At 37.9% G+C, this 13646-nt stretch overlaps 1 protein-coding gene across 6 annotated transcripts in view; it reads left to right on the top strand.

Moving 5' to 3' along the window:
* The window catches only part of USP9X (ubiquitin specific peptidase 9 X-linked), a 98565-nt gene that overhangs the window by 55998 nt on the left and 28921 nt on the right, over window positions 1-13646 (top strand). For 5 of the 6 annotated variants that reach the window (XR_004495906.1, XM_015625782.3, XM_015625778.3 and 2 more), the window contains exons 17-25: window positions 227-322; window positions 2242-2453; window positions 3950-4190; window positions 4401-4550; window positions 4661-4781; window positions 5253-5383; window positions 5640-5918; window positions 9053-9178; window positions 11197-11322. Coding sequence is in view for 5 of the 6 variants with exons in the window: in XM_015625782.3 (XP_015481268.1) it covers window positions 227-322; window positions 2242-2453; window positions 3950-4190; window positions 4401-4550; window positions 4661-4781; window positions 5253-5383; window positions 5640-5918; window positions 9053-9178; window positions 11197-11322 (1482 nt within the window). In the remaining variant the exon portion in view is untranslated. The remainder of the gene's footprint in view (window positions 1-226; window positions 323-2241; window positions 2454-3949; window positions 4191-4400; window positions 4551-4660; window positions 4782-5252; window positions 5384-5639; window positions 5919-9052; window positions 9179-11196; window positions 11323-13646) is intronic. The other variant, XM_015625791.3, reaches the window with a different exon arrangement.

Raw genomic sequence — 13646 nt, 5'->3', positions numbered from 1 at the left:
TCAGCCTTTTTTGCCAACTCTGAACCTCAAAACTAGTTAATTATTAATTTTTGCTCATATACTCGTCTTAAGTGTAAGTTGTGTTGATTGTATTTTGTAACTAAGCATTTTAGTCCCTTTCACCTCATAAGATAATTAGACATACTATTATGTAGTAGTTTTGGTTTTCATTTTTATACCAGCAAGTTTAAAGATATGCTAATGCTTTCTTTTTCAATTGTGCTAGGTTGTGATTCAGGGAAATGATGACATCGCAAACAGAGCAATAGACCTTCTTAAAGAGATCTATACTAATCTTGGCCCAAGGTTACAAGTTAATCAGGTAAGAAAAAGCAACAGCAAGACTGGAGCAGAATAAAAAAATAGTCTTAAAAATCAGTTTGGTGATATTTTTATTGTTGAAATATTTGAAAACAGGGAATAGTTTCTGTGTTTTGGAGGGTGAGTCTAACCATCAAATTCTGGGCAGATGCAGAACTAAAGTTTTTTCTCACATTTGCTGACTGAACTCTCATTAATTTTTCATACTAAGTTCATCTGCTATATTTGCTCTTGCTGCTCAGAAAACAGTTAATGTCATATGAGGAAAGCCTTTCATTGCACTGCATATTGTGGTACTTTATGAGTAGGTTCAGTGGCTGGGTCTGTGGGGTGTTGTCACAAGCTAATGTAATCTGTTTTTGCTGGCATGTCCCTTTACACAGGGTCACTGATATTCTATGAAATGGTCAAGCTGAGGTCTAGCAAATCTATCTACTATCTCCCTACATTAATATTTGCTGGGAGCTGTGGTTTAGTGGACAGAGAAGAGGTAGTTTTCTCTAAGCTCAGGGAAAGGGATGTCATCCACAGGGTCCTTGACAGGCTTGAGAAGTGGACTCTTGAGAACAATGTGAAGTTCAGCAAAGCCAAGTGGAAGGTCCTGCAGGTGTGTTGGGGCAATCCCAGGCACAAATACAGGCTGGGGGATGAGCAGATTGAGAGCAGCCCTGTAGGGAAAGACTTGGGGGTGTTGGTTGACAAGAAGCCAAACATGCAGTGGCAGCCCAGAAAGCCACCTGTGTCTGGGCTCCATCAACTGCATCATGGGCAGGAGGTCCAGGAAGGGGGTTCTGCCTCTCTTGTCTGCTCTGGTGAGACCCCACCTGCAGTGCTGCATCCAGCTCTGGGGCCCCTAACATGGGAAGGATGTGGACCTGCTGGTGTGAGTCCAGAAGAGGCCATGAAAATAATCAAGGGGCTGGAGCACCTCTGCTGTGAAGACATGGAGAAAAGAAGGCTTTCAAGAGACTATAGAGGTCTTCCAGTACTTACAGGGCCCTGCAAGAAAGATGGGGAGGGACTTCAGACAAGGGCATGTAGTGACGGGACAAGGGGAAAGCTTTAAACTGAAAGAGGGTAGATTTCAGTTGGCTATTAGAAAGAAATGATTCCTGTGAGGGTGTTGTGTCACTGGCACAGGTTGCCAAAGAAGCTGTGGATGCCCCACCTTTGGAGGTGTTCAAGGTCAGGTTGGATGGGACTCTGAGCAACCTGGTCCAGTGGAAGTGTTCCTCATGGCAGGGAGGTTGGAACTGATGATCTCTGATGATCTAACTGATGATTTCCAACCCAAACCATTCGGTAATTATGTGACTGCACAAATTTAGTTGAAGAATATTGTCCTTTGGACAATCTGCAGTTGATAACTTGCCAGGTATATTTCTTAAAACTGATATTCTGCTTGCCTTTGAAAACACTTTCATAATCTTCAGAGCTGCCAGTCTGCCAGGTCCAGCACAGCTGCTCTAGGTGGTAAATTCACAGCCATTCAGGCTGTATCTTCCTGCAGTGGCAGATGGCTGGAGGCTTCTGTTTTGCTGTAGGTCTGGGCTTAATAAGCACTCATCAGTCTGTCCATCTGCACATGCTTAGCTCTGACACTTCCATAAGTGTTTGATTTACATGCACACAAGAATTCTTTAACATAGTCTGAGAAAAGGAGAGAGTGAAAGTCCAGTTCAGTGCTCTCTGTCCAGACTTTCACTTTTTCTATTTACATACAATACAGTTACAGTTGCTGATGACATGCACACTAAATTAGAGCTATTTATTGATGGGAGTTGCTGTAAAAAAAGAGCCTTATTGAGTAACTTACCTGTTTTGGTTTGTGGGATTTTTTTTCTCTACCATTTGCTCATCTTTCTGAAAAGGTGGGTTCTAATATGTCTTGTAATTACACCAATTTCTTAATGTAATTAGGTAGTGATTCATGAAGACTTCATTCAGTCCTGTTTCGATCGTCTAAAAGCCTCCTATGATACATTATGTGTGTTGGATGGAGATAAAGACAGTATCAACTGTGCAAGACAAGAAGCAATAAGGATGGTGAGAGTGTTAACTGTTTTAAGAGAGTATATAAATGAGTGTGACAGTGATTACCACGAAGAAAGAACTATTCTGCCTATGTCAAGGTATGTGTGAAAAAGCAGTATCATGATTTTTATTTCTGTTAAACTAAAAGTGCTATTATCCTTGGGATTTTTACATTCTAAATGGTTTCTATTCAAGAAAGGGCTCCATGGTGTTTCAGAATTCCCTTTTCTTTGCTAATACATGAAACTGTATTTAAAAAAAAAATTAAATATCAGGAAAATGCAAATATATATGAAAAGGACAGCAGGCCTAAGAATAAACTTGGTGTTTTTTTCCACAACTAGCACAATGTACCTTGAGGCTCAATTGTTTTGGATATAGTTCTTTATTTCAGATAATTACTTAAAACCAGTACTGTTCTTTACATTAGCATTGGCAAAGTATTTTTGTTTCTCATAGTCTTATTATACAAAAACATGTGAATGTATACATTCACCTTCCAGACTTTACAGACATCTCAGTCTTACTTTGCAAGATTAAATTTTTTATTATCTCTATGTGAAATATTCTGTAAGCTCCTCACAAGAAGGGGGAGAACAGTACTTTAAAGTATATTTATTTTCTGTATACCTTCACTCTTCTTATACATGTCCTTGAATGCAAACAGCTTAAAAATCCTTGGTTCCTCTATGGATTTATGATGCAGCTAACATTTTTTTAAACACAGTGGAGTTTTTTTGTCCACTTAATTTAAATGCTCTTTGTCAAAAGAAATGAAGCGATTGCTGTTTCTTCATGGTGTGTTACTAATTTGCAGTGTTGCTACAGCTTTTTTACTGCATATATTGATTAATTTAGTCCTGACAAAATTTTCTTCTGATTGTGGTTATATCTTTTTTATGTGGGCTGCTTATTTGAGTAGACTAATCTTTCACAGGCCTTGTTAGCAAGGAGCTTTATGAGGAGTTCTTGCCTTTTGTTACATGAGATTAGTTTGTTGGGCTTACCTGGGCACATCTTTCCTAATGAGCTCCCTGCCATTGTAGGGAATGTGATCACTATTAATGTGAAACCTTCTCTTCCTTTTTTGACCACTTTAAACTTTTTTTAAAAGATTGTGATTTTAAAAACTGGAATTTTAGTATAAAACTTATAACAGCTTTTGAAAGAAGGCGTTAAGGCTCAGCAACCTGATGGCTTTTTCTGGTCTTGGTGTATTTAAAGCTTGAGTTGCTTTGCTAAGAGAGCAAAATATTGTTGCCAGTCTGATTAAGCTTTGTTTGCTCATTTTGGTCAGGAAGTTACAAAACAGAGTAAAGATCTAAAACTTTTTAAGAGACTTCTAAAATTTCTGTCACTGTTCCTAACCTGACTGTAAATTTGACCATATGACTAATGCATTTGTACTGAGTGTGGCTTCTTGAAAGATCCTGTGTATGTTGTTTTCATAGTTGCTGGGGCTTTCATAAAATCTTACACTGGAAAATACCTTGGAAAGATTTGATGTTGAAATACCTGCTACAAAAAATGCAGGAGGGAAAAGAATTTATTTCATGAGGGCAAAAATAACTTTGGCTGGTTTGTTTATTTTCAGAGCTTTCCGTGGTAAACATATCACACTTGTAGTTCGTTTTCCAAACCAAGGCCGGCAGGTGGAAGATTTGGATATTTGGTCTCACACAAATGACACGATTGGCCAAGTCCGGCGTTGCATCCTCAATCGCATTAAAGCCAACAGTGCACACACAAAAGTAGAGCTGTTCATTGGGGGTGAGCTGGTAGATCCTGCAGATGACAGAAAATTAATTGGGCAGCTGAATCTCAAAGATAAAACGGTAAGTGTTGCAGGCTGAGTAGTTACGTCATTTCAGATGTTCCTTCTCTTTCGTAAATGCTTGAAAAATAACATGCATTGCATCATTTATTTTTGTGAAATAATTCCATACTTCCTTCTTATATTATGACAATAACATTATATTGAGATGCTTATTTGGTAAAGAATCTTAATTTTTGGAGAGTATTAAAACTATGATTGTGTTTTTCAGCTAATTACAGCCAAGCTTACACAGATAAATTCTAATATGCCCTCAAGTCCAGATAGTTCTTCTGATTCTTCAACTGGTTCTCCGGGCAACCACGGCAATCACTACAGTGATGGTCCAAATCCAGAAGTTGAAAGCTGTTTGCCTGGAGTGGTAAGCATTTTCTGAAATTAACAGTTCAAATATGTTTTTTCTTACACTTTGTCTTTGGCTAACAATTTTTATGGGTTTTTTTTGTTTTTTTTTAATTTGCTTATTTTAAGATCATGTCACTGCATCCTCGATACATCTCTTTTCTTTGGCAAGTTGCAGACTTGGGCAGTAGTCTAAATATGCCACCTCTTAGAGATGGAGCTCGTGTTCTTATGAAGCTCATGCCACCAGGTAAAACTTAACTTTATGCTTCTTTTTATCTTGTAATATGCTGTATACTAATTTCTTACCTGATACATAAAAGTGAAGATAGGGGAGTATTTTCTACTTTCTGGTAATTTATTGATACTGTAATTCATCACTTTTATCCTAATTAGGACTGTAAAAGATTTCTCATGTAGTTATTTCTTGTCTGCTATATAAAGTTGTATAGTTTGCAGTTGGTACTGAGGTTCAGTGCCACAGTGCAGTGAAAATGGGGATCATTGTATTTTAAAGTGGTTTTGTAGCACTGCTTTAATAGGACCACTTTTGACTGTAATAATCATTGGAGAACACTCTGTAGTCTGATTTTGTCTGTAAGTTTTTGCAACTGTTCTGGTACACTTAAAATTTTTCAGATTTATAATTGTAAATAGTACTGGCTTGGTGGTGTGGAGTACTTTTGCTGCAAAATACTTATAAATTATGTTTTTATTGCAGATAACACTACGGTTGAGAAACTAAGAGCAATTTGTTTAGATCATGCAAAGCTTGGAGAAAGCAGCCTTAGTCCATCCCTTGATTCTCTATTCTTTGGTCCTTCTGCCTCACAAGTGCTGTACCTAACAGAGGTTTGTGATGCTTTGCCTGTTCTTTAAAAATTATCAGTGTGTTCTGTGGCAATCCTCTCTATAACATTACAGAAGCCTAAAGATCAAATTCTGGCTTGAAATTAATAATTGAAATACTTAAAAATTTACTGGCATAAACATGTGTATGGCCAGTGCTGTCAAAGCAATACGTAGTATTGCTGCAAAATCTTATGTTCAGTCATCTATATCCAAGCTGATGCATTTCCATTAGATAACTCTGTATTTTCTTCTACAGGTAGTTTATGCCTTGTTAATGCCTGCCAGTGCACCTCTGGGAGAAGATGCCAGTGACTTCCAATACAATTTCCTGAAAAGTGGTGGTTTGCCTCTTGTGCTGAGCATGCTGACCAGAAATAACTTCCTGCCAAATGCGGATATGGAAACTCGAAGGGGTGCCTACCTTAATGCTCTAAAAATAGCCAAATTATTGCTAACAGCAATTGGATACGGCCACGTTCGAGCTGTGGCAGAAGCTTGTCAGCCAGTTGTGGAAGGCACAAGTACAATTTCACCGGTAATATATATCTTTCTTGCTGGAAATAGCAATGTGCTCTGTGTTTTATAATGTGTGCAGCAACGTCTCTTTACTTTTCATTGGTGGTCGATTCTTTGAGTGTGTCGCATATCAAGAATTCACGGTACTTTCAGATAATGTTTTACAATTCTAAAAAAAAGATCAATTTACTAAACAAATCCTTTTTCTGGGTGATTGTAAAAAGTTACATGTGAGATGCACTTGCTATGTATATGATTTTTCGTGGTGTGCATGGTTGTCAGTACAGGTAACTTACCATTTTTAACCCTGTTCATCTTTCTGGACAAAATGTTCAGCCCACAGCGGGATAAACACACCATGTGATGTGTGAGCAGCTGGCTCACAGGTTGGGCACAAAGGGCTGTAGACAATGGTGAAATCAGACTGGTGACCTGTCACAGGTGGGGTTCTGCAGGGCTCCATCCTCTTCAACATCTTCATAAATGACTTGGACACAGGACTGGAAGGGATAATGAGCAAGTTTGCAGATAGCACAGAAAGTGGGAGGAGCTGTTGGTTCCCTGCAGGGCAGGGAGGCCCTGCAGAGAGACCTTAACAAATCAGAGGTCTGGGAAATCTCCATATTGTTGATGAACTCCATCAACAATATGGAGTTCAACAAGTGCCAGATTCTCCACCTGGGATGGGGCAACTCTTGGATGTATGGACACATTGAGGAATTAGATGCTGGAAAACAGTGACACAAAAAAAGAACCAGGGGGTCCTGCTTGATGGCCAGTTGAATATGAGTCAGCAGTGCCCTGGCAGCCAGGGGGTCATCCCTATCCTGGGGGACATGAGGCCCAGCATTGCCAGCTGGGGCAGGGGGGGGATTGTCCCACTCTGGGCTGGGGCAGCCTCACCTCGAGTGCTGGGGACAGCTTTGGGCACCACAATGTAAAGAAGGATATGAAGTTCTTAGGGAGCATCCAAAGGAAGGCCACAGGGGTGGCCTTTGAGGGGAAGCTGTCTGAGGAGCAGCTGATGTCACTTGGTCTGTTCAGCCTGGAGGAGACTGAGGGGAGACCTCACTGCAGTTGCAACTTCATTGTGTGGGGAGGAGGAGGGGCAGGCACTGATCTCTGCGCTGTGATGACAGTGACAGGACCTGAGGGAATGGCCTGAAGTTGTGTCAGGAGAGTTTTAGGTTGGATATCAGAAAAAGGTTTTTCCCCCAGAGGGTGGTTGGGCACTGAACAGGCTCCCCAGGGCAGTGGTCACAGCACCAGCCTGACAGAGCTCAAGGAGTGTTTGGACAATACTCTCAGGCACATGGTGTGACTCCTGGGGATGGCTCTATGCAGTGCCAGGAGTGGGACTTGCATGATCCTTGTGAGGTCCTTCCAACTTGCATTTTCTATGTTAAATGGGAATTCCCCATTTGTGAGGTTCCATCCCAAATAGTTGCTTGATCTATCAACCTGTACTCAAGAATACACAGAGAACCTGACTTCAGAGTACTCTGTTCCACAGTATTCCCTAGGTTCCACCTCTGAACCGGAGAAGTACATTTCCCTTAAATCTCTGTTCTGGTTAGCTGCATCTCTTGGAAGATACATAATTAATTCTTTATCAAGTAAATCAGATCTCTTAATGATTACAAAGAAATTAAGATCCCTTTTTATGTCTGATGTGAGAGTATAATAGGAATATATTAAGGCAGACATGATTGCCACCCTGTCTTTCATCTGTTTAAAATGAGTGAATTTGACTGCCCTGTTTCTTACAGCAGTTATTTAAAGGGCAGTTTGGAACACACATTGCATCACTTGAGTCTTGAAGTATTGTTTCAAACAGACTTAGGCTGACTTCTTAGGAGGTAATAACATTTATCTGCAACTGCTGACTTTCACTATTTACAGTTGCAAACATCTGATTTAATAATAACTGACTTGTTGGAAAAAACCATTGTTGTTCTTGCTGTCACCATCATCCTCTTTGAAGGACTTTGGTATTTTTTATTCACCTGGGGTGCAGGTGAGATTTGTTAAAACCTTTCATTTCTCTTACCTAAAGCATAAACACCAAAATATAACTTTCTGTCTTGGCTTTCCATCAATATTTAAAAGAAGGAGGCAACCAAGGTTATGTGTCTGTAGTTTTTCAGCTATTGGTCTGTTGCTGTCACTAGTACCTTTAAAATTACTTTCTTCCTTGTTTACATAGAAGGTTGAATTAATAATGTTAAATACAGTGTTCTGGTACACAGAACGGATTTACCCCATGTATATTGCTGTTGATCACTTCCAATAGCATCCAGTAGCTGATGTTAGTCTTCAGTGGAGGCTCTGTGACTTTGCTCCCTGAATCAGGTGTCTTAGTGAAGCTGACAAAGCAAGGGATGTGACCCACAGCAGCCTCACAGTGTGTCTTTTGAGCAGCACTTGAGATGGGCTTTTTGAGTGAACTGGTGCAGGAAAATGAAAAAACTCTTCCATTTTAAGTTGTAACTACAGCACACCATCTTTTGTTTGTCTGTGAGAAGGAAACAACCATTTCAGGTTTTGTCAAAACTATGAAGCTCTGGCAGATGAAGAAGAGAGGGATCTGTGCTTAAACCAGTACAAAAAAAAAAGATAAAAACTTGTCTTGCTGTTTCTATTTTGAAAATATTTTAAAAAACAGGAGGGACCATTTAGAACAGGATTCTTCAAGAGTAACTTAACTCAAATGTTCAAAATGTACTTTGGTATAATAAAAACTGCAGCTGTATTCTGGACAATCTTACCTAATCCAGAGGGAGACCCAGTGTTTTACCAAACCCTTTCTTTCCCACATCTACTGAAAGGGAAGGAGACATTGTAACAGAAAAAAGTTCTGTTAACTTGAAGTAATCTGATCAATAAATAATTCCCCAAAGTTAATAAGTTTTGAGCAAGTGCCTTTCCTTATAACTGCCTGTACTCTGTGATCTTACACTGCAGCATAGTGTCTTCATATGTGATGGTATCTGTTTGAAAATAAGGTTTATTTATGTTGGCCTTTGCACTAAGTAATTTTCCTTCCAAGATCTTACCTACTTCAACCAAACCTTTCCAAGTAACTTTAGATCTTCATATCTTTTTGCTTTTTTTTCCCATGTAAAAGTAAGTATGAGAAATACTTTCTTCCAGATAAACCAGGCTACGCATGACCAGGCAGTGGTGCTACAAAATGCCCTACAAAACATTCCTAATCCAACTTCAGAATGCATGCTGAGAAATGTAGCAATACGTCTTGCACAGCAAATATCTGATGAGGTTGGTGAATTCCTTTCTGTATCACCTTTTTCCGTAAAGCATCTTTTCTATTTTCTTAATCCTTGAATTTGTTGCTTTGTAAGACACAGATTTTCCTTTTAAAATGTTTTAGGTTATAGTCATATGAAAGAGAAAAATCTCAAATCATTACCAGTGTATCTTTTTATATTGAAGATGCATTAATGACAGAAATGAAAACCTCAGGCTGAGCAATGTGCTTTGCAAGCGTAGTGGTCTTATGTGTATGGTGTGGCTAAAGCCCATTTGGATCTGGAATCAGGAGTCGTGTTAGTGAACACATTAGTGAATTCAGCTGAATTCAGCAGGAGCTAAAATCACAGCTGCTTTAACTTCCCCTTCCACATGCATCTGGATCCCTCGGTTTCCAGGGAGGAAACCATAGGTATGGTGTTTCTGTACTGTATAGCATATCTACAAAGCCATCTCCAAAGCACTTCTGAGATATCTAGATAGAAGATGATATTGTATTCTCATCTTGGTGTTGACAAAGTGCACTATCCCTTGAGAACAAAGGGCAGTGTCTAAAGAAAACACAATGTGCTGCACTGCAAGACTGAGCCTCCTGCCTTCCATCAGTGGTGGTTTTGCATCCATAGGTGTAAAATCAGCCAATTGAACTCTGATTTAATCAAATTTCTTCTGTAGAACTATCTTTTGAGGTGAGATGTGAAGAAAGGTTTTTTAATTCTGCCTCTGTCTTTCTTAGAGGCCTGCTAATAAATAAATAAACTATTTTTCTTTCACCAAGCACATCAAAGCAAACAAAATCTGAATGTGTTTGACAGTATTGCTGTGGAAGATTTGTCTGTAATTTTCTGAAATGATGCACACTGCTGTAGAACTAAATTTCATACGTCTTGTAGTTGCCTTTGAAAGGTTTTTTTTCTTTTTCATGTTTTGATGGTCAAAGACTCTTTTCAGTGGATCTCACAATTTAAAAAAAAATTAATTTGACATAATTTCAGTAGGCCAGAGAGAAGACCTTAGCGCAGAGAGGAATCACTCACCTCTTTAAAAAATGTTGATACTTAAAGACTGTGAAACTACAATGAGATAAAAAAAACCCTCTTATTTTTCTTGTGACGCTGTTGCTGTAAGGTTGCTTTGCTTGTGACAAAGATAAAATGCCTTTTATTTCTCTTGTAAATACTGTTAATGTCCATATCAGTACAAAAATGAAGATTGTTCAGGTTTACTGATGCAAATACCTAACTAGCTCAGCTTCTGAGAGTCCCCTTTTTTATTGTCTGAGCATTAGAGAAACTAAACTTGAAATCCTTGAGAACTGTCTGCCATCTGCTTTTAGAGGTTACCTAGTTTTTTTGACAATTCTGTTTTGAATATAAACTTCAGATAAGTTTGGTAGTATTTTTTAAAAGTTGATGTGAACCATAAATAATAGCAGTTGTAATATGTTTTGTAATGTGTGTATATGAGTAGAAACTACTGGATGTAGACCAGACCATGCACAAGGTACTGAAGAGTGACTTTGCATTCATTAAATAGATGAGTTGTGCTCTCGTTCATGTTCATCCCTCTGTGTCTTGGACATGAAGCAAACCCTTTATATCACATACTTGATAACATCAGTGTCTTCAAGCTGGCTATCAGCTAGCACAGCCTGGGGAGAAACCCTAAAATAAGGTCAACTTTTTACATTGCTTTAGAGGCTGTCTGCCTTCCAGATGAATGCTTGGTGGTTTCTTGGGGTTTTTCTCCTAAATAAAGGTTTTAGCATTGAAAGTGGTAGTTTGTGCTAAGCCTTAGAATCAGTTGCCTACATCCTACTTTACAAAATGAAATTTTACATAAATGAAGTATAAATACCCTTCAAGATATATAATCTGTTTTCTATTTAAGAAAAAAAAAATATTTGTTTTAACATTTTAAATCTTAAATTTTCTGTGAAATACATTTGTGGGAACTTAGAATCCATTGTAATGTTATTTGCAGCTGTAATATAATGCTGCTTTAGTTACTTTCTCTTTTTTTTTCAGGCTTCAAAATACATCCCTGACATCTGTGTTATCAGGGCAGTACAAAAAATTGTTTGGGCATCAGGTTGTGGGTCAGTTCAGCTGGTTTTCAGCTCAAATGAGGAAATTAGTAAAATCTATGAGAAGGTAAGAATTCCTGAACAACTCCTTTTCTGTATAACTGTTTGTTTCTGTACAAAAGGGAATGTTGACCTGGTCAGGATTAGATTGTGATGAGCTTTTAGGTGGATACAATCATGTATTTCAGAATCTAGTACATGTAATGCATTGTCATAATGCAGCTTAATTTTCTATTCCAAATTCCTTTTCTCAGTAACTGTTGAATTGTAACTTGAATCTGGTGTCAGTTCAGAAATGCACCAGCTCCGTAACTGCTGTAATATGTTTTCAGACCAGTTAGATTCTGTGTCTAAATAAGGGACAAGCATTTCCTGCAATGCTAATTTGTCTAGTCTTCAAACTTAAAAGGTCTGTTCTACAGAAGTGATTCAAAGCATATGTGCAGTCTAGAATGAGAAAGAGCAAAGTGATGTGAGAAGCATTGGGAAAAAATATTTAATTGCTAATTCTGTATGACTTTTCTTCTTTTATTCATGGTTTCACATGTGTTTTACACAAATTGTTTGGAGTTGGGAGTTCTATATCAGTAGATTATCACACATCTTGTGTTTAAGGTAATGTTGCTTACAGTTACAGGAAATAACAGTCTGGATTTGGACAGTGATGTAAAGAAAATATCTTCCTTTTTTTTGTCTTGTAAAATCAGGTTTAGTACTCATCAATACTTGCCTGAGAGTAAAAGGAAAAGGAATATGTAGGAAGGCTTAATTCTTGGTGTATTTGCTGTCGTGTTTAAATGATCATTTGAAAGAAGGATATTTACTTCAGCAAAATGCAACACCTCGCCATTACCCTTCATAGGGTTATAATGGCATCTGCTTCTGTTGCTGTGAGCATGACTTCTTCATGAAATAAATTGGGGTTTGGGGGCTTTTTTAGGTGATAGTTGGATATAAAACATGGTTTAGGTCATGTGACAGTCCAGGCACACAAATATAACCTCTTATATCTATACATAGGATGTTTTAAGAGCAGCAGTGCACTAGGGAAAGTATACCTAAAAGAAAACAGACCTAAATGAGCTTTTTTAACATTCTTCTGGGTAAAAATTGTACAGTTAAGTTCTGTAAAAATACTTTGAGGTAATGGAGGTTTTAAAAGAGGTGAAATTTAATCTGTGAGTTAGTGATCACCCTTCAGATGATTTTGTGGGATTTTCATTTTCGGGTTTTTTTTCTTTTTATTCTTAATGACACTTATATGGACATCTGTAATAAATGGCAGCTGCATTTGGTTTCTGCTATGCAAAAGGGAAATAAAAATTGAAAGGGAAAAATTGGAAATTCAAAAGAGGAAGGAATTGCAGAAGTGATAAGAATGGGAAATAAAGTACCCTTTGTTAATATAACATTAAAAGAGAGGAAAGCATCCTAGAAATAGAGGAATATCATGGAAGAAAAGACACAGTTTAAGAGAACCATATCTGGTTATAAATTATAGGAAGCAATTTTTATGATGGCTTTATAAAGACTGAATATAATGATGTAGAGACCCCCAGCTCTGGGTGCCTGAGTGCAGAGAAGTACTTCAGAGAGTATAAAATGCACTTTGCCTTTCTTCTGGGTCCCTACAGCAGTAGAGAAATAACTTTCTAACCAGGGCTTCAGTGCAGAGCAGGTGCAGTTCTGGACTTGCTGAAGGCATTCTGTATTTAGTTTCTGATCTTGAATTGTGTCAGAATTGCCACATCCTCCTGCTGCAGTGCAGTGACTGCCTCTGTTTTTTTATTTGTTATTTGTTTTATTTATTTGCATAGACAAAATAGTGTTTGTTGCCAGAGTGAGGCGTATTTTGGCCTGTTCACAATAAGTTCTCTCCTCTGCATTGTAATCCCTTCTTTCTGCCTAGTTATTCTTGATACCTTTCCACATATAAAACAAATATTTAGTGACTCTGTTTAATGAGACTAACCTGCACTCATGATTTATAAACAATAAATTGAGACCTGCTCACATTTGGTTTCTATGGAACTTCTTGAATGTAATTACTTCTAGATGCAGGAGAGGGTTTGCCTTTATTCTCAAAATATTTAGTTTGAAAAAATATACCAAAATCAATTCAATTAATTCAAGTGTTTAGTTTAAGAAGTAATCTATGCACCAATTAGCAGTAATATTATTTTCTATGTCAAAAGTCACCACAGAGCTTTGTTTAAAACTTGAACAGCACTTTCATGTTTCTGGAAAATAGCAAAGTCATTAATAAATTCTAGCAGTATTAAAAATCCTTTGGTCTAATAAGTTGTGAGTGTCAAAGCCTTGTAAAACTGAATTGATGAATTAATTACACAGCAATATAGCTGTTCTCTGTTTAAGTAGTAAGAGTTTTCC

This window comes from Parus major, chromosome 1, assembly GCF_001522545.3.
Source record: "Parus major isolate Abel chromosome 1, Parus_major1.1, whole genome shotgun sequence".
Classification (NCBI taxonomy): domain Eukaryota; kingdom Metazoa; phylum Chordata; class Aves; order Passeriformes; family Paridae; genus Parus; species Parus major.
This window is presented reverse-complemented; position numbering and strand designations above follow the sequence as displayed.